Source organism: Scyliorhinus torazame, chromosome 5 (assembly GCF_047496885.1).
Source record: "Scyliorhinus torazame isolate Kashiwa2021f chromosome 5, sScyTor2.1, whole genome shotgun sequence".
In the NCBI taxonomy this organism is placed as follows: domain Eukaryota; kingdom Metazoa; phylum Chordata; class Chondrichthyes; order Carcharhiniformes; family Scyliorhinidae; genus Scyliorhinus; species Scyliorhinus torazame.
This window is the reverse complement of record NC_092711.1, coordinates 130004243-130023296: the sequence shown is the minus strand read 5'-3', so window position 1 is coordinate 130023296 and position 19054 is coordinate 130004243. Positions and strand designations below refer to the sequence as shown.

Sequence of the window (19054 nt, the reverse complement as noted above, 5' to 3'; positions counted from 1 at the left end):
ACACCACTGGACGGGACCAGACAAAAAAGGGAGGACGAACTGGGGACAGAGGTAGGACGGGGACTGTGGAGCAAAGCTCTGAGCATGGTGAGCTCCACCTCTTCCTGTGCAAGGCTAAGTCTAATGCAGCTCAAAGTGGTGCACGGAGCGTACCTGACCAGAGCCCGAATGAGCAGGTTCTTCCCGGAGGTGGAGGACAAATGTGAGCGGTGCCAGAGGGGCCCGGCCAACCACACCCACATGTTTTGGGCTTGCCCCAAGCTTGCTGAGTTCTGGACAGCCTTCTCCGAGGAAAAGTCCAAGATTGTGGGGGTGAGGGTGAAGCCATGCCCCATAATGGCAATCTTCGGGGTATCGGAGCAGCCAGAGTTACACATGGGGAAGGGGACCAACGCCCTTGCTTTCGCTTCCTTAATCGCACGCCGGAGAATCCTGCTCGGCTGGCGATCAGCAGCACCACCCACAGCTGCAGACTGGCAGACCTCTCGGAATTTCTGGAGGAGATTAAGTACGCCATCCAAGGGTCAGAGGAAGGCTTCCTGGATACTTGGGAGCAGTTCGTCGGCCTGTTCCAAAACCTGTTCGAGGCCAGCAACGAGGAGTAAGCCAGGGGAAAAAAAAGATGAAGAACCAAAGGGCTGCGCAAGCCACGTCCCATGAAAGAATAAATAAATAACAAATTCCGACCTTGGAGATGAAACTATGTTCCTATCATGGGGCGGGGCTTAGATCGCCCTCACTGGCTTCCTTACCCAATGCGCACTGCAGCATATCGCCCTCGGGACTGGAGAACCGAGTGGGAGCGGCTGATCCTCCAACCAATCGGAGCAAATGAAGGGCGGGGCTGATCCCGGATCTCCCTCATTGGCTGAGGCTCTGCATCATTTTGGAAGCTGATTTGTCTCAAACTCCAGGAGAAAACTGGACCTTTCTGTTTGTGGCTTTAAACAGATGAAACCCTGTGGGTGTGGAGCAAACATTGCCACATTTGTTACTGAAATATGGCAGCAGGATGAAACAATCCACAAACAATTCAGGGGCTGATTTAATGGAATAACTCGGCAGACAGGGAATACCACCATGAGAACAAGGAGTCCCTGGTTTCAGTTGGTGAACGGGCAGAAGGGTTAGGACAGGTTAGGGAGGAGGTTAATACTGTCATCATTCAGAACAACAGACTATAAAGGAACAACTGAGGGACTTTCTGTCCAATTTAATATTCACATAATATGTTTGTAGATCAGAGACAGAAGGAATTTGTAATCAGTTTGGACATAACTCCGATATTTTCCATTCTTAAACATTTTGTCTTGAAAGATACCAAATGGGATGAAGCCAAATCTTGAAAAGGCGAAGTCTTCAGTTCAAATCGTCACTGTGCTGTCAGTGGAAAGGGTTAACTTCTCTGCTCTCAAAGGTGTTCGAACAAACGTTCTCAAATGTGCACAACTGTGTTGACTTTACATAACTTTATTTTCAGATATGCGATAACACCATTTTAAACTTTGTATTCTCTATACTTTTGGCAACTTTTTCAGCTTTACCCAAATTTGTATTTTTCCCCCTCTTTCTTCAGGCAAGTGACTCAAATAAAACAAAAGAAAAATAAAAGCAAGACGATCAGCTTTCACAGGTAACCCAAAGCTTCAACCTACTTAGACCAAAAATACTTAAAGAGGGTGGAAATTCCAAAAGCTTGCGAAATCCAATGCACAAAGTTAAGGCTGAAGTTTAACTTCAGAGAACCCAACTTTTCACTGTCTTTTATAACTGTACAAATAAATTGCAATTCATACTTAAAGATTTACTTTCAGTCAATAATTAGAACATGTCACTTTTCTCAGCACAGACTCTTAAGATTAAATACCAATTGTTCATTTTGGGCGGCACGGTAGCACAGTGGTTAGCACTGTGGCTTCATAGCGCCAGGGTTCCAGGTTCGATTCCCGGCTTGGATCACTGTCTGTGTGGAGTCTGCACGTTGTATCCGTGTCTGCGTGGGTTTCCTCCGGGCACTCCGGTTTCCTCCCACAAGTCCCGAAAGAGGTGCTGTTCGGTAATGTCGACATTCTCAATTCTCCCTCCGTGTACCCGAACAGGTGCCGGAATGTTGTGATTAGAAGCTTTTCACAGTAACTTCATTGCAGTGTTAATGTAAGCCTACTTGTGACAATAAAGATTATTATTAGCTGGTGTGTGAAGATCATGTTCATTGTAGATCTGTCAGCACAGAAACCGCACTGTGCTTCTGGATACACTCAGTCTGCAGGCAGATGAATCTTTTAAACATGACCCTAGTGAAAGTCTTTGCGGTGCTGCTAAGGAGTGAGAGACATCCCTGTAGTTGTTGCGATCTCCTCTGTCACTGCTGTTTTTATCTGTTGTGATGATTTTAGCATCATGCACATGGAATGATTCCGACCTCCCAACAGAGGAGGAGGTCATGAAGGTGTGACGGTCGATGGGACTTTGTGTTTGAGCAGTTCAGCTGGAATTCCATCCTTGCCGGGTGCCATTCTGCTTGTTGAGCAATCAATGGCCTTGTCCAACTCAGCATGGTACAGCACGGTAGCACAAGTACATAGCACTGTGGCTTCATAGCACTAGGGTCCCAGGTTCGAATCTCCACTGGGTCACTCTCTGTGCGGAGTCTGCATGTTCTCCCCGTGATAACGTGGGTTTCCTCCGGGTGCTCCGGTTTCTCCCCACTGTCCAAAGACGTGCAGGTTAGGTGGATTGGCCGTGATAAATTGCCCTTAGTAACCAAAAAGGTTAGGGGGGGTTATTGGGTTACGGGGATAGGGTGGAAGTGAGGGCTTAAGTGGGTCGGTGCAGACTCGATGGGCCGAATGGCCTCCTTCTGCACTGTATGTTCTATGTTTTAACCATAACAGGAAGCTGCAGGAGAGTCAAACAGCGACTGGGAGATGTCATGTTCAACCCAGCGGGACATCTGTTTACATCTGTCAGGATGTCACCATCTGGGATTTCAAGGGAACGACTTTGGTGATGGTCAGACCCAGAGCCATCTTCTTCACAGCACACAGATTTCTGTTATCACAGGCAGTGTGGAATTACTGATGTTGGCTGTCCAGTGTTTATTTGTACAATCTCTCCGTGTTTTACACAACTATCTTGGCTACTTTCACATGATGCAGTGTTCTCGGTGTTGGGTTGATGTTCTACATCAGGTCGGCTTTGCTTTTTGCTTCAATGACAGATGTCAACTCTGCTGGGTCGGTCTGAAACCAGTCTTTGTTGTGGGCTCCACCTTTACCACAGAAGCAAAGAATCCTGTAGAATCTTTACAGTGCAGAAGGAGGCCATTTGGCCCATCGAGTCTGCAGCGACCCTGTGAAAGAGCACTCTACCTCGGCCCACTCCCCCGCCCAATTCCCTAACCCTGTCTGTTGCTGCTGTGTCGGAAATGATTGTACTGGGCAGCACGGTGGCGCAGTGGGTTAGCCCTGCTGCCTCACGGCGCCGAGGTCCCAGGTTCGATCCCGGCTCTGGGTCACTGTCTGTGTGGAGTTTGCACATTCTCCTCGTGTTTGCGTGGATTTCGGCCCCACAACCCAAAGATGTGCAGGGTAGGTGGATTGAACATGCTAAATTGCCCCTTAATTGGAGAAAAATGAATTGGGTACTCTAAATTTATTTAAAAAAAATAAATGATTGAACTCAGTGACTTCCAAGTTTCATCAATATTGATTGATGAAGTTTTAATTGATGTGCCTGTGAAATATTTCACTGTTTTGTTTAATGCTCCTTGATAATTTAATTTCACAATGGACATGTTACTGTGAAGAATGTGTGAGTCAGTAACAATTATCAACAAGGATTAATCAGCACTTTCTAATTGGAGATGTTAATCAGTGGAACCTTTCAAACTCTGAATTGTAGATTTTGCATCAAACATCAATTTACGACTCAAGTCAAAGTTCAAATTGTATTGTTCCTGTTGAATGAAGCAGAATATCACAGATAGTGCTTTTAAAATGGGACGTTGTAGCTCTGAAAATCAGTAACATCTGAAAATATTAAACTGCAGCGAGTTGTAGGGTTTGTTAACATCAGCAGAATCAGACCATGAATCCAGACCATTAACAACAGCATAAACATCAAAATCCAATATCGACAGTCACTTGACAACTTTCTGATGTCTTAGCTCATATCGTGACTGAGTGAATCCCTTCCCACAGCGTCGATGTTCGGTCTCAGCCCTTTGTGAACTTTCTCCTTAGTGTGACTTCGCTGGTGTCTGAACAGGCTGGATGACTGAGTGAATTCCTTCCCACACACTGAGCAAGTAAATGGTCTCTCCCCGGTATGAACACGCTTGTGTGTACGGAGATTAGATGAAGACATGAATCTCTTTCCACAGGATATGCAGTTGAATGCTCTACCCTTGGAGTGCATTCGTTGGTGTAACATGAGCCTGGCTGACTGAGTGAATCCCTTCCCACAGAAGGAGCAGCTGAACAATCTTTCCCCAGGATGGACACACTGGTGTGTCAGCAAGTGGGATGACTGAGCGAATCCCTTCCCACACTCGGAGCAAGTGAATGCCCTCTCCCCAGTATGAATCTGCTGGTGTTTCACAAGGTGGGATGACTTAGAGAATCCTTTCCCACATACGGAACAGGTGAATGACCTCTCCCCAGTGTGAACTTGTTGGTGCATCAGAAGCAGATATGACAAAGTGAATCCTTTTCCACACTCAGAGCAGATGAATGGCCTCTCCCCAGAATGAACTCGCTGGTGTGTATGCAGGCTGGATACCTGAGTAAATCGCTTCCCACAAGTGTAGCAGGTGAAAGGCTTCTCCCCAGTGTGAACCCGCTGGTGTGTCAGCAGGCTGGATAACTGAGTGAATCCCTTCTCACACTTGTAGCAGATGAATGGCCTCTCCCCAGTGTGAACTCGCTGGTGTGTAAGCAGGTTGGATAACTGAGTGAATCCTTTCCCACACTTGTAGCAGGTGAATGGCCTTTCCCCAGTGTGAACCCGCTGGTGTGCAGTGATAGCGGAAGAACAAGTGAATCCCTTCCCACAAGTGCAGCAGGTGAACGGTCGCTCCCCAGTGTGAGTGTATTGGTGTGCAGTGAGGGCAGACGAATGCCTGAACCTTTTTGCACAGAAAGTGCAGCTGAATGGTCTGTCTTCTGTGTGAATTCGCTGGTGTGACATGAGGCCAGCTGATCGAGTAAATCCCTTCCCACACTCAGAGCAGGTGAACGGTCTCTCTCCTGTGTGAATGCGCCGATGTGTTTCCAGCAGGCATCGATAATTGAATGCTTTCCCACAGTCCCCACATTTCCATGTCTTCTCCATGGTGCGGGTGTCCTTGTTTCTCTCCAGTTCGGATGGTCAGTTGAAGACTTGTCCACACAGAATACTTGAACGTTTTCTCCTGTCTGTGAATGAAGCAGGCTGTGTAATTGGTTCAAACACTTTGCACAGTCAGTGTACTGGAATACTGTCACTCAGATGTGTGTGTGTGTGTCTCTGTGCTTTGCCAATCACACTGACCTTTGAACTCTTCTGCCACAGATAGAACAGAGAAACATTTCTCCTTCCACATTCAAAGGCCATTGATATCCAGGTACTGATGAAGCCATTAACTCAGCCAGATGCTGTTGTAATATTTGGTTTGAGTTTCCAGTCTTTGAATCCTCCCCCTTTAATACCCTGTAAAAGGTGGTTACAAAATTTAGCACTATCAGTGCTGGATAGAAATTCAGAACAGACAATTCTAGTTTCTCTGGAACATTTTTTCCTCTCTTGTTCCCCCAAAGCTGTCAATCCCAGTCCCACACACTCTCCCTCCTCCCTGGGCTGCAATCCAAACCCATCTCACCATCTGCACCATTTCTTTCCTCTGCCTGGGTTCAATTCTCCAGCTCCTGTCTGCAGACTGACAACAAAATCTTTTTCTCTCCTGGTCACTGGAACCCTGAAGCCCCGCCCACTCGGTGTTACGTCACCAAGATGGCCGCATAAGCACCCACCTCGCCGCTGAACCACGATGAGAACCGTGAACCAGGGCCTGCTCCTGGTAAAAGCCTTGTAGCCTCAAACGGGGCACCGGCAGCTGTTTTGGGGGGATTTGCGGCCTACGCCGGGCGTCATTGAAGCCTCCTCGCCCTCCCGCCGCATCCACTCCTCCGCCCCCCCCCCGATCCTCACCGTCAGCGGAGCAACAAACAAGGGTCTGTCACCTTCACACATACTGCGCATGCTCGGAAAACTGTGCGGCACTGCGCATGCGTCGCCGTTCCCTGTTGTGGCGACATTCTCCACCGCGGGGTCTGCTGGGTATTGGACCATTGTTCCCCTCGCAGCTTCTCATTGCGCATGCTCCGCGCAGACCAGCCAGTGGTGGGAGAGAACCCTTCCCGCGCCTGCGCGTGTCTGCCATTCTGAGAGAATGACGGCATCACTCGCGTGGTGCATTCTGGGCAGTGCATAGTGCATTTAATGTCACAATCATTGAATAATAGAATGGTATAAAACTGAACAATATCACTCCCAATCCCTACCAGTCTCTCTCTAAATGATTATGGTAATTGCACTAATTCATTGGATTACTTTGTTAAATGTTGCTTAGGGATGGGACAGTGCCACAGTGGTTAGCACTGTTTCCTCACAGCGCCAGGGACCTGGGTTTGATTCTAACCTTGGTGACTGCCTGGATTTTTCACTTTCACCCCGTGTCTGCGTGGGCTTCCTCCCGGTGCTCTGGTTTCCTCCCGCAGACAATGATGTGCAGGTTATGTGGGATTACTGGGATAGGGCATCAGAGGATTGATGAAGATTTAATTGATTGAAAGGCCTCCTTCTGCACTGTGGCAAATCTATGATTCTAAAACTCCATTTGTCAACAAAACATGAAACAATTTAGTTTTCTGGAATTCTAATTAGGAGTCGCAGATTGAATTAAGTCATCAGAAATAGGAACAGGAGTCGGTTATTCAGCCCATGTTCTAACTATGAGAGGATATTTTGAAGCAAAAGGGATTTTCTGAAGCCAGGATGTGTAAAGAAATGGGACAGTAGCCCTGAGTCTTTGCTGCATCATCAACGGGTCGATAGAGTCAAGGATTGCTTCCTGAGGGTCAGCACGACGGCACAGTGGTTAGCACTGCTGCCTCGCGGTTCCGAGGTCCCAGGTTCGATCCTGGCCCTGGGTCACTGTCCATGTGGGTGGAGTTTGCACATTCTCCCCGTGTTTGCGTGGGTTTCACTACCACGGCCCAAGATGTGCAGGTTAGGTGGGTTAGCCACGCTAAATTGTCCCTTAATTGGAAAAAATGAATTGGGTACTCTAAATTTTAAAAAGGACTGCTGCCTGAGATTGGAAGGTAACCCATGTAGTTCTCACATTCCAAATCAGAGACAGGGAACGACAAGCCCCTCAATCACAGGGAAGATGCTTGAGGAGCCTTATAGATTCTGTTTCTGATCACTGGGATAGAGAAGGAGCCATTTGAGAATCTCAATGGCTTCTGAAAAATAAGGTCATGTCTTACAATCCTCTTTGAATTTTGTGAAGAAGTTACTGTGTTGGTGGATGAGGGAAATCGGGTTGACATTGTATATTTCAGAGTGTACCCCAACAACTTGTATTTACACGGAGGGTTGTGGGGCTCGAGGAGGTTACAAAGTCACTGGGGATCTCATTGACACTGTCTGTCTCAGGATTGTCAAATTCATTTTCCATAGTGGCTTCTGCTGTTTCTATTTTAAGACCCTAATTAGGAGAGGTAAGCAGAAGCTTGGTCAGAGTTGATTTTTAGGTGTTTCTTTGGCTGTGATTCCTTTGGCTTGATAGCTTTTGTTTCTGTGAAGCCACATGGAATGTTCACTTTTGTTAAGGAACTTGAGAAATGTAAGATGTTAACAGGGTCCATGAAAATCCTAAGAGGTGGCTGTTAAAGAGGAAAATCTATGATTCCAACCGTATTTGATGAATACTACTTTGAATTTTTAAAATCTAATACTAAAAAGACAATTAAATTCAAGATCATGGATGTAATTAATGATCACCCTTACATTATTAATCTGAAAGTTGGGGTGAAAAGGTTAAAATCATGGAGACAGTTGTGATAATGTAAAAACACACTCAAGATTCAAAGCACTGTGGTAGTCTGTGTAGAGGGTTTACGGTACCTGGCAATGCTGGAACACCATTGGTAGATACTGTATGTTTCCTATTGGTCAAGCTGTATGGTAGCTCCGCCCTGCAAGGCGGGGTATAAAAGCCCGTGCCGCCCCAGCAGCCTTCACTCTGTATCTGAGCTGCTGGGGGAAACATCTAGCTTATTCAAGCCTTCAGTTGGACTACAACCTCGCTTTAGTGGTCATTGATCGTGCATCAATTTAATAAGCTAGATTTAAAAGGATGGAGCTCCGGATCAAGCCGGAGTGCCTGCAACTCAGCCCCCACGCGGCGAACTCAGCGGCAACCTTCAAGCACTGGCTGGCGTGTTTTAAAGGATATCTCGGGACGGCCGAAAACACACCCACGGGAGAACAGAAAATGCAAGCCCTGCACTCGAGGGTGAGCCCGGAAATTTACACCCTCATTGAGGACGCGGAAGATTTCGATGCAGCAATAGAGCTGCTAAAAAGACATTATATTTACCCGGTAAACCTGGTCTACGCCCGACATCTGCTAACAACGAGGCGACAAATCCCTGGGCAATCGCTGGAAGAATTCTACCGTGCGCTCCTGGTGTTGGGGAGAAACTGCAGCTGCCCACAAGTTTCGGCGAGCGACCACACAGAACTCTTGATCTGGGACGCTTTCGTGGCAGGTATGCTGTCCTCCCAAATCCACTAGCGATTGCTGGAAAAAGACACCCTAGACCTCAAGGAGGCACCGGCACTTGCAGGTTCCCTGGATGTGGCTTCCAGAAACGCCCGCGCTTACGTTCCCGACCGCGCGGCAGCCCCCTGGGCAGCGTGGAACCCCTCCGCAGCCGACCCCGAGACAACCCCCATCCCCCACAACCTTGTGCTGCAATGCGGTCTGGCAACCCCGGGGGGGCCCCGCTGCTGCTTTTGCGGGCTGGCCAAGCACCCCCGGCAGCGCTGTCCGGCCCGCGCATCCACCTGCAAGGGATGATGTAAAAAGGGTCACATCGTGGTGGTATGCCAGGCCCGTGCGGTTGCCGCGGTCTCCACCACAAACTTCTCCACGGTCCCCGTGCGGCCAGCGGGCGCCGCCATCTTCCTACTCCAGGGCCACGTGCGGCCCCCGGGTGCCGCCATCTTGTCCCGTGGACGGGCGCCGCCATTTTGTGCACCCCCAGCCATGTGCGACCAATGGGAGCCACCATCTTGGATGGACTCCCAGGACCCCAGCTCGGCTGACCGCAGCCCCCCCCAAAGAGAACACTCAACTGCTGAGATTAGCCTCAGTGACCCAGGATCAGTCCCGGCCTCGAACACTCTCAACTGCTACAACAACAGTACTAATCAACGGGCACGAGACGTCCTGCTTAATCGACTCTGGGAGCACGGAAAGCTTCATACACCCCAACACGGTATGGCGCTGTTCTCTCCTCGTCCACCCCGTTAATCAAAAAATCTCCCTGGCCTCCGGTTCCAACTCAGTAGAGCTAAAGGGGTTTTGTGTAGCAAACCTCACAGTCCAGGGAAGGGAGTTTATAAATTACCGGCTCTACGTCCTTCCCCACCTCTGCGTGGCCACACTCCGAGGTTTAGACTTCCAGTGTAATCTCCAAAGTCTAACTTTCAAATTCACTGTCTACGGCCTCGCGACCCTCAAGGTCGATCCGCCTTCCCTGTTTGCGAACCTCACCCCGGATTGCAAACCCGTTGCCACCAGGAGCAGATGGTACAGTGCCCAGGGTTGGATCTTTATGAGGTCAGAGGTCCAAAGGCTACTGAGGGAAGGAGTCATTGAAGCTAGCAACAGTCTCTGGAGAGTTCAAGTAGTGGTGGTAAAGACCGGGTAGAAGCATAGAATGGTCATCGACTACAGTCAGACCATCACCAGATTTACGCAGCTGGACGCGTACCCTCTCCCCATCCGCACGAGTGACCGCAAATACACTGCCTTCGATGAAGACGGGCGGCTCTATCACTTCTTAAGGGTTCCCTTCGGTGTCACCAATGGAGGTCTCGGTCTTCCAGCGCGAGATGGACCGAATGGTTGACCGGTACGGTTTACGGGCAACATTCCCGTATCTCGATAATGTCACCATCTGCGGCCACGACCAGCAGGACCACGACACCAACCTCCGAAAATTCCTCCAGACCGCAAAGATCCTTAACCTTACATACAACAAGGATAAATGCGTGTTTAGCACTGACCGCCTAGCCATCCTCGGCTAGGTAGTGCGAAATGGAGTTATAGGCCCCGACCCTGAACGCATGCGCCCCCTTATGGAGTTCCCCCTCCCTCACTGCTCCAAGGCCCTGAAGCGCTGCCTAGGGTTTTTCTCTTACTATGCCCAGTGGGTCCCCAACGGTGCGGACAAGGCCCGTCCCCTGATCCAATCCACAGCTTTTCCCGTCGATAGAGGCCCGCCAGGCCTTCAGCCGCATCAAAGCAGACATTACAAAGGCCACGATGCATGCCATCGACGAGTCCCTCCCCTTCCAGGTTGAGAGCGATGCGTCCGATGTAGCTCTGGCGGCCACTCTCAACCAAGCGGGCAGACCTGCGGCCTTCTTCTCACGTACCCTCCATGCTTCCGAAATCTGCCAATCCTCAGTCGAAAAGGAGGCCCAGGCCATAGTAGAAGCTGTGTGACATTGGAGGCATTACCTGGCTGGCAGGAGATTCACTCTCCTCACTGACCAACGGTCGGTTACTTTCATGTTCGATAATGCACAGCAGGGCAAGATAAAAAACGATACGATCTTGCGATGGAGGATCGAACTCTCCATCTACAACTACGAGATCTTGTATCATCCCGGGAAGCTAAACGAGCCTCCTGATGCCCTGTCCCGCGGCACATGTGCCAACGCACAAGTGGACCACCTCCAAGCCCTCCACGAGGACTTCTGCCACCCGGGGGTCACTCGCTTTTTCCACTTTATCAAGACCCGCAACCTGCCCTACTCCATCGAGGAGGTCAGGACAGGCACCAGGGACTGCCAAATCTGCGCTGAGTGCAAACCGCATTTCTACAGGCCAGAGAAAGTGCACCTTATAAAGGCTTCCCGTCCCTTTGAATGCCTCAGCATGGACTTCAAAGGCCCCCTCCCCTCCACCGACCGCAACACGTACTTCCTGAACGTGATTGACGAGTACTCCCGGTTCCCATTCGCCATCCCCGACATGACCACAACCACCGTCATCAAGGCCCTCCATAGCATCTTTGCATTGTTCGGGTTCCCCGCTTACATACATAGTGATAGGGGGTCCTCCTTTATGAGCACTGAACTGCGTCAATTCCTGCTCAGCAAGGACATTGCCTCGAGCAGGACGACCAGTTACAACCCCCGGGGTAACGGACAGGTAGAGAGGGAGAACAGAACGTTCTGGAAGACCATCCTACTGGCCCTACGGTCCAGGAATCTCCCAGTCTCCCGCTGTCAGGAAGTCTTCCCGGATGCCCTCCACTCCATCCGGTCACTGCTTTGTACCACAACCAACCAAACACCTCACGAACGTCTCCTTGTCTTCTCCAGGAAGTCCAACTCTGGGACCTTGCTCCCATCCTGGCTGGCAACTCCCGGACCCATCCTGCTCCGAAAACACGTGCGGGCCACAAATCGGACCCGTTGGTCGAGAGGGTCCATCTTCTCCATGCTAACCCCCAGTACGCCTACGTGGTGTACCCCGATGGCCGACAAGATATTGGGGGATTCAGTCATGATGCCATTGAATGTCAGGGGATGCTGGTTAGATTTTCTTTAGTTGCAGCAGGAGCAAAGAGATTGGAGAGCTGGTTGAGCATTTCTCCAAACACCGGTATCGAGCCAAGGAGGCCAACTACAAGGGAATCTGGTCAGCTCTTTCTCTTCCTGATTGACATTGGGCACAAAAAACAACAGGATGCAGGTGGATCTTAAATTTTAAAAATAATTTCCCCCAAGATGGCGCCGGAGGGGGTGACTCTCTGCGAGCTCTCCCCTAAAGATCCTCTTCCTACATCTTTTATAACCATTATTTATGGTATGTGCTATGATTATTAATTATTATAGTATGTTCTATGTATTCATGTATGAAACAATTTGCCTGGACTGTACGCAGAACAATACTTATCACTGTACCTTGGTACACGTGTCATGGAATGTCACTTTAAGAAATGTTTGTCTTCGCAAGTGACTGCAGCGATGTCATTGTATGGGTGGAGCTGGGCTCTGTTTTTTACTTTCGTTTTGACCTGGAAGCTGCTTTTGGCTCTGAGTTTTACTTTCGGTTTTCAGTTGGGGAGCTGCTTTCAAGCCAAGAAGGTGTATTTTGGTCTCTCTCTCTACATGCTAAAGAATGTCTCCAGCTCACTTGATAATTTCAAAGTAATATCTATTTCTGTAAGGAATGCAAACATACTGTTTTTGTAGGGAAAAAGGTTTGGCTTTTGGAATGTTGTTAGGAAAGTTACTAAGGATTACCTATAGAGCACTGTATCTTTTGCGGGGGGGGGGGGGGGGGGAATCAGTGTTGGTAGTTGATAAGATGTTTAATGTGTGTTTATAAAATGTTAACTGGATTCATAGAATAAACATTGTTTTATTTAAAAATACTTAAGATCTCTGATGCATCACACCTGGAAAGTGGGCCCTTGAGCTCCTTATAACCAAAATCTATTAAAAGTTGTGGGTCAGGTGAACTTCATGATATACTTTGGTGTTCTCTAAACCCTGGCCCATAATACACGTGACAAAAAAAATCAAATCAAATCTAAAGTGTGTGAGGGTCACATTCAGGAGAAGGTCATTCATTCATCAATAAGGGGATCAGGGGTTACGGGGAGAAGGCAGGAGAATGGGGATGAGAAAAATATCAGCCATGATTGAATGGCGGAGCAGACTCGATGGGCCGAGTGGTCTAATTCTGCTCCTATGTCTAATGGTCTAAGTTATTAAAATGGAACCACATACAGATAAACTATATCAGGATTTACTGATATTTCCATTTGAATCACTGCTCCTGGTACCTGACACCTCTTAACTTGATCCATCACATCAACACTTGGACTAACTGACTGCGCTGAGGTCTGTCTTGGATAAAAACTCGAGGATCACTTGTCATCACAGAATCCTAGACATTTACAGCACAGAGGAGGCCATTCAGCCCATTGTGTCTGTGTTGGCTGAAAATTCCTTATCCAGTCTAATCCCACTTTCCACCTCTTGGTCTGTAGCCCTGCAGGTCACAGAAACTCCATATCGGGGTGTCTTTAAATGTGACAAGGGTTCCTGTCGCTACCTCCCTTTCAGACAGAGTTCCAGATCCCCACCACCCCGGGTGAAGAAAATCCTCAATTCCCCTCAAATCCTTCCAAGAGATATTTGAAATCTCTGCCCTCAGGTTACTGAGCTGCCTGTTAATGAAATAGGTCCTTCTGCCGTCTGATCCACTATGTCTGGGACCCTCATCTGGTTTAGCTCACTGGGCTAAATCACTGGCTTTTAAAGCAGACCAAGGCAGGCCAGCAGCACGGTTCAATTCCCGTACCAGCCTCCCCGAACAGGTGCCGGAATGTGGCGACTAGGGGCTTTTCACAGTAACTTAATTGAAGCCTACTTGTGACAATAAGTGATTTTCATTTTCATTTCATAAATGTCCACTCAGCCTCCTCTGTTCCACAGAAAACAATCGATCCAATCGTTCCTCTTGTTAAAATTCCCCAATCCTGGAAACATCCAGATAAATCTTTCATACTCTCTCCAGTACAATCACATTCTTCCTGTAATGTGGTGACCAGAGCTGTACTCCGTACTCTAGCTGTGATCTAACTCGTGATTTTAGTTCTAGAATAACCGTTCTCTAACCTTCCATTGGCTTCAATGTGATGGAAACTGACAGCTGCAACCTGTCAGCATTTGAAAGATATTTACAGATGTTTTGAGGGTTTCTTACAGATGGGATCGTTCTCTGTTCTCTCCACTCGAGGTGTTTGATAACAGACTTTCTCCTGTGAATATCCAGCTGGAGCTTTGGGCCCTGATGTGTTTCCTTGTTCATCTTGTTGACTCTAAACATTGAATCTTGTGGTTTCAGACACCAGAGAATCAAACTCCCAATAACATTGTCTTTCACTGACTTTATTAACAGCTCTGTAATAATACAGACAGAGTCATTCCTTACATGGTTCTGGTCCTCAGTGAAATACTTAAATGATGAGCTTTAGATGTACTTCATATGTTCCTCAGGAAACTAAGGACATTTGGTATTTCCACATTGACTCTTGCCAATTTTTACAGATACATCATAGAAAGCATCCTATCTGGCTGTATCACAGCTTGTTATGGTAACTGATCGGCCCAAGATAATTTCTTAGGTGGATTAGCCATGCTAAATTGTCCATTTGTGCCCAGAAAAGGTGCTTAGGTTAGGAGTTATTGGGATAGGGAAGGGGTATATAGGCTTAGGTGGAGTGTTATTTCAGAGGCTCGGTGAAGACTCAATGGCCTCCTTCTGCACTGGAGTGATTTTAACTGCAGAGAGTCGTGAACACAGCCCAGGACACCATGCGATCCTGCCTCCCATCCATTGACTCTATGTCTACGCCTCCTGCTGCCTTGGGAAAGTGGGCAGCATAATTAAAGTTCTCTCCGATCCGGGATATTCTCTCTTTCATCAGGCAGAAGACGCAAAAGTCTGAGAACTCGCTCAAGCAGATTCATAAACAGCTTCTTACCTGCTGATGCCAGACTCCTAAAAAGCCCTTTTATGGACTGAACTGATCTCTTACACATCTTCACTGGCGTAGCACCATACTCCGTATGCTTCAGCCGATGTCTAGGTCGATGTATTTACATTGTGTATCTACCGTATGTCCTATGTTTTTCATGTATGGAACGATCTGACTGGACTGTACGCAGAACAATAATTTTCACTGTACCTCGGTACAAGTGACAATAAATATAAATCTACTGCAAAGCCTGTAATATAGGAATGGTGTATCGGAAAAAAAAGCGGGGGTAAATGGTGTATTGGTCTGTAATTGCAATATTTTTTTTTTTTCCTTAAAAAAAATTTAGAATACTCAATTCATTTTTTCCAATTAGCGTGGCTAATCCACCTACCCTGCACATCTTTGGGTTGTGGGGGTGAAACCCACGCAAACAGGGGGAGACTGTACAAACTCCAATTGTAATATAATTTTAAATCAATATTCCTTCTTTTAAGATTCCGTCCACCACTTCCCTGTTATCTGATTAATTTGTTAATTGTTGTTATCACAGGATTGTCAGATTTCCATTGTTTTAGCTTGATTCCTTTGTCTATATCGGAATTTTATGATGTCCGTTACACAGCAATTCAGACTTTGGGCTGTGAACAGGTTTCTTGAATAAAATTCCATTATATTTAAAATTAGTTACCTGATCTGGAGAACAGAGATAATACAGTGGTTCAGAGCTCTCTTCTCTCCAGACAGGAGCACACTGACAGTGTAACACAGTCTCATCAGTCTGCAGACTCCTGTTAAATACAGAGCAGTACAGGAGCACACTGACAGTGTAACAGAGTCCCATCAGCCTGCAGACTCCTGTTAAATACAGAGCAGTACAGGAGCACACTGACAGTGTAACACAGTCCCATCAGTCTGCAGACTCCTGTTAAATACAGAGCAGTACAGGAGCACAAAGACAGCATAACAGAGTTTCATCAGTCTGCAGGCTCCTGTAAAACTTGCTGAGGATTTCAATTTCAACCAGATTGAATGTGCGATGTTTGATTCACACATTAAACGTGAACAAAGAACAAAGAACAGTACAGCACAGGAAAAGGCCCTTCGACTCTCGAAGCCTGTACCGGTCTAATAAACATTATGTAATAAGCATTGACCTGATGACTGGGAAGTGTTTTCTCCTAATCAGTTACTATAGCAACAAACCTGTCCATCGAGCTGTGTCACGCTTTGAGTTCCAAAACCTTAACGAAGAGGCAAAGAGAGCAAATCCCACTATACATGGGACACCTTGCCCCAAGGTTCCAAGATCTGCTGCTGAGAGTCACCTTCTCCAGTCACATGAAGACAAATAAGAGAAACACGTGACTCTGAGTAGATATCACCCTCGAAATGAGGAGCAGCTGACAACCTCACAACAGAGAAGGAGGTAGTCAGGAAGGTGTGACAGTCGATGGGACTTTGTGTTTGAGCAGTTGAGCTGGAATTCCATCCTTGCCGGGTGCCTTTCTGCTTGCTCAGCAATTAATGGGCTTTTCCAGCTCAAGAAGAGGTTTCCTGCTCCAACGCAACCATGTCAGGAATCTGCGAGACAATCGGAGACTGGGAGATGTCTATCTCATGGGATGACAGCTCACAGTTATGTTCAATCCAGCGGGACATCTGTTTGTTTCGGTCAGTAAGAACTTCACAATCTGACAATTTCAGGGCAACTTTGGTGACTGTAAGACAAAGCGCCCTTAGTCACATCAAACTCAGCACATCTATTTCCATTGTCACAGGCAGTTTGGAATTATTGATGTCGGCTGATGCAATGTTTATTCCCACAGTACCTCACCGTCTTTTATACATCTGTCCTGGTTACTTTCAAGTGTTCTAGCTGTTGTACATCAGGTACAGATGTCATCTCTGCTGAATGGGTCTCAAACCAGTCTTTGTTGTGGGTTCCACCTTTACCAAGTGTTGCTGCTGCTGTGTCAGAAATTATTCAACTGAGTGACTTCCAAATTTCATCAACATCACTGTTGATGTGCCTGTTAGGAATTTCATTGCATAATGGATACGCCACTCTGAAGAAGTCAGTAAGAATGATCAGGAAAGATTGATGAAGTGTTTCTCATTGGAGATGTTAATTAGCAGAACATTTCAGACACTGAACTGCAGATTTTGCATCACATTCAAATTTAAGATTGAAGTAAAAAGTTCATATTTATTTTAAACAAGTTTCTGTTGAGAGTTCTTGAATTAAGGAGAAAGATCACAGGTGGTGCTTTTAAAAAGAGACATTGCAGCCCCGAAAATCAGTGACATCTCCAGAATATTAAACTGCAGCCAGTTAAAGGGATTGTTATCAGCAGCAGAATCAAACTGGATATTGTCAGACTATCAATCCTGGATGTGATTAGCAGCAGCAAAACAGCAGATTCCAGTCCCTGCACTCACTTGTGAACTTGCTGGTGTCTCAGCAGGTGTTGTGACTGAGTGAATCCCGCTCCGCACAAGGAGCAGGTGAACCGTCTCCCCCCGGTGTGATCCCACTGATGTGTCAGCAGTTGGGATGACCAAGGGAATCCCTTCCCACACACAGGGCAGGTGAACGGCTTCTCTCCAGTGTGAGTGCTTTGGTGCTCACTGAGGTCAGCTGACTGACTAAAACTCTCTCCACAGGTGATGCACCTGAATGGGTCCTGGTTTGTGTGCATTTGGTGGTGTGACTGGAGGGTGAATACCTGAGTGAAACCCTCCCCACACACAAAGCAAATGAATGGTTTCTGACCAGTGTGAATTCGCTGGTGTTCAGTGAGGATGGATAAGGACTTGAATTTCTCTCCACAGGTTGTGCAGCTGAATGGCGTCTTCTCAGCGTGAACTCGCTGGTGTAACCGAAGGCCAGATAACTGAGTGAATCCCCTCTCACATATTGAACAGCTGAACGGCCTTTCCCCAGTGTGAACACGTTGATGGATTTCCAGCCGGGATGAAGAATTGAATCCTTTGTTGCATTCCTCACATTTCCATGGTTTCTGCATGGTATCAGTTTCCCTGGGTCTCTCCAGTTTGGACAATCAGTTGAAGCTTTGTCCACACACACAGAACACGTATACGGTTTGTCCCCACTGTGATGTTTTTTTTACAGGCTGTTTCACTGGTTAAAGCTCTTTTTCCAGTCTGTCTTGATGTTTTTCCTGTCACACTGATGTTTCAATTGGTGTTACACCGACACAACATGCAAACATTTCTCCTTCCAAATTCAAAGACGGATGATGTTCACGCCGTGGTGAATCAGTGACTCTGTCAGATCATGCTGTGATGTTCAATGTGAGCTTCCTGTTTGTAAATCCACCCATTCTAATGCCCTGGAAAAGGAGTTCACAAAAATGTAAATACAGGAATGAAATTCTGAAGACAATTTTATTTTCCATGAAGCACATTTTCTTCACTTGTACCTGCAAAGCAATAAATCCTAATCCCATACATTCTCCCACCTCTCTGTGCTGGAATGCAGATCTCAGATTGACTAATCATCCCATATTTTACAGGATAGTTCTGTATTTGAGTCCACTGTCCCAGGCTGCATGGATGCTGTTTGTCCAACAAATTGGACCTTTGTCAAGGAATAGAACCCTGTTCTTTACTGTCTCTGTGTTCCAGCAGCTCTGGCAGAAACTGCCCCCACACGGCCTAGCCTCAGCTTTGGTGGAATCCCACCTACCACTCATATGGTCTTCCAGGGCAGGCTGTGCCTTCATTTTCACCATGAGAGTTGGACAGCCCGTCAAACCATGGTCGCTATTACAATCCTTACAGTTTACCCCCTCCCTCCAGTCTGGCTGGGTTCAGTTCTCAACTTCCCCTGTGCAGAGTCAGAATAAAACCAATGAAGCACCATTTTCTCACCTGGTCACTGGAACCCTGAAGCCCCGCCCACTCCCAGCTGTTTTACGAAGAAGGTTGCATGTGAAGCAGTTGCTAGTGGTGTACCACAAGGATCTGTTTTGGGGCCGCTGCTGTTTGTCATTTTTATAAATGACCTGGAGGAGGGCGTAGAAGGATGGGTGAGTAAATTTGCAGATGACACTTAAGTCGGTGGAGTTGTGGACAGTGCGGAAGGATGTTGCAAGTTACAGAGGGACATAGATAAGCTGCAGTGCTGGGCTGAGAGGTGGCAAATGGAGTTTAATGCAGAAAAGTGTGAGGTGATTCATTTTGGA

The 19054-nt window shown here is 47.3% G+C and overlaps 1 protein-coding gene and 1 long non-coding RNA gene across 3 annotated transcripts in view; both read right to left on the bottom strand.

Annotated features, from left to right (window-relative positions):
* Positions 1-1454: 1454 nt before the first annotated feature.
* Positions 1455-6235, bottom strand: LOC140419752 (uncharacterized). Of its 2 annotated transcripts, none has more exons than XM_072503723.1 (2): positions 6190-6235; positions 1455-5691 (listed from the first exon to the last, which is right to left on the bottom strand). In XM_072503723.1, the coding sequence occupies exon 2, from the start codon at positions 5332-5334 to the stop codon at positions 4165-4167; it is 1170 nt and encodes a 389-aa protein (XP_072359824.1). In that variant the 5' UTR covers positions 5335-5691; positions 6190-6235; the 3' UTR covers positions 1455-4164. The 2 variants fall into 2 exon arrangements, with proteins under 2 accessions (XP_072359824.1, XP_072359823.1); XM_072503722.1 differs by lacking the exon at positions 6190-6235 and adding an exon at positions 6012-6148.
* An 8002-nt stretch (positions 6236-14237) lies between these two features.
* LOC140419759 (uncharacterized) overlaps positions 14238-19054 on the bottom strand; it is a 6235-nt gene continuing 1418 nt past the window's right edge. Inside the window, exon 2 of the long non-coding RNA XR_011946013.1 lies at positions 14238-18199. This is a non-coding gene — a long non-coding RNA (uncharacterized lncRNA). The remainder of the gene's footprint in view (positions 18200-19054) is intronic.

Bases quoted from the DNA above. Each gene is read 5' to 3' on its own strand.
- LOC140419752 (XM_072503723.1), bottom strand. From the start codon at position 5,334: ATGGAGAAGACATGGAAATGTGGGGACTGTGGGAAAGCATTCAATTAT.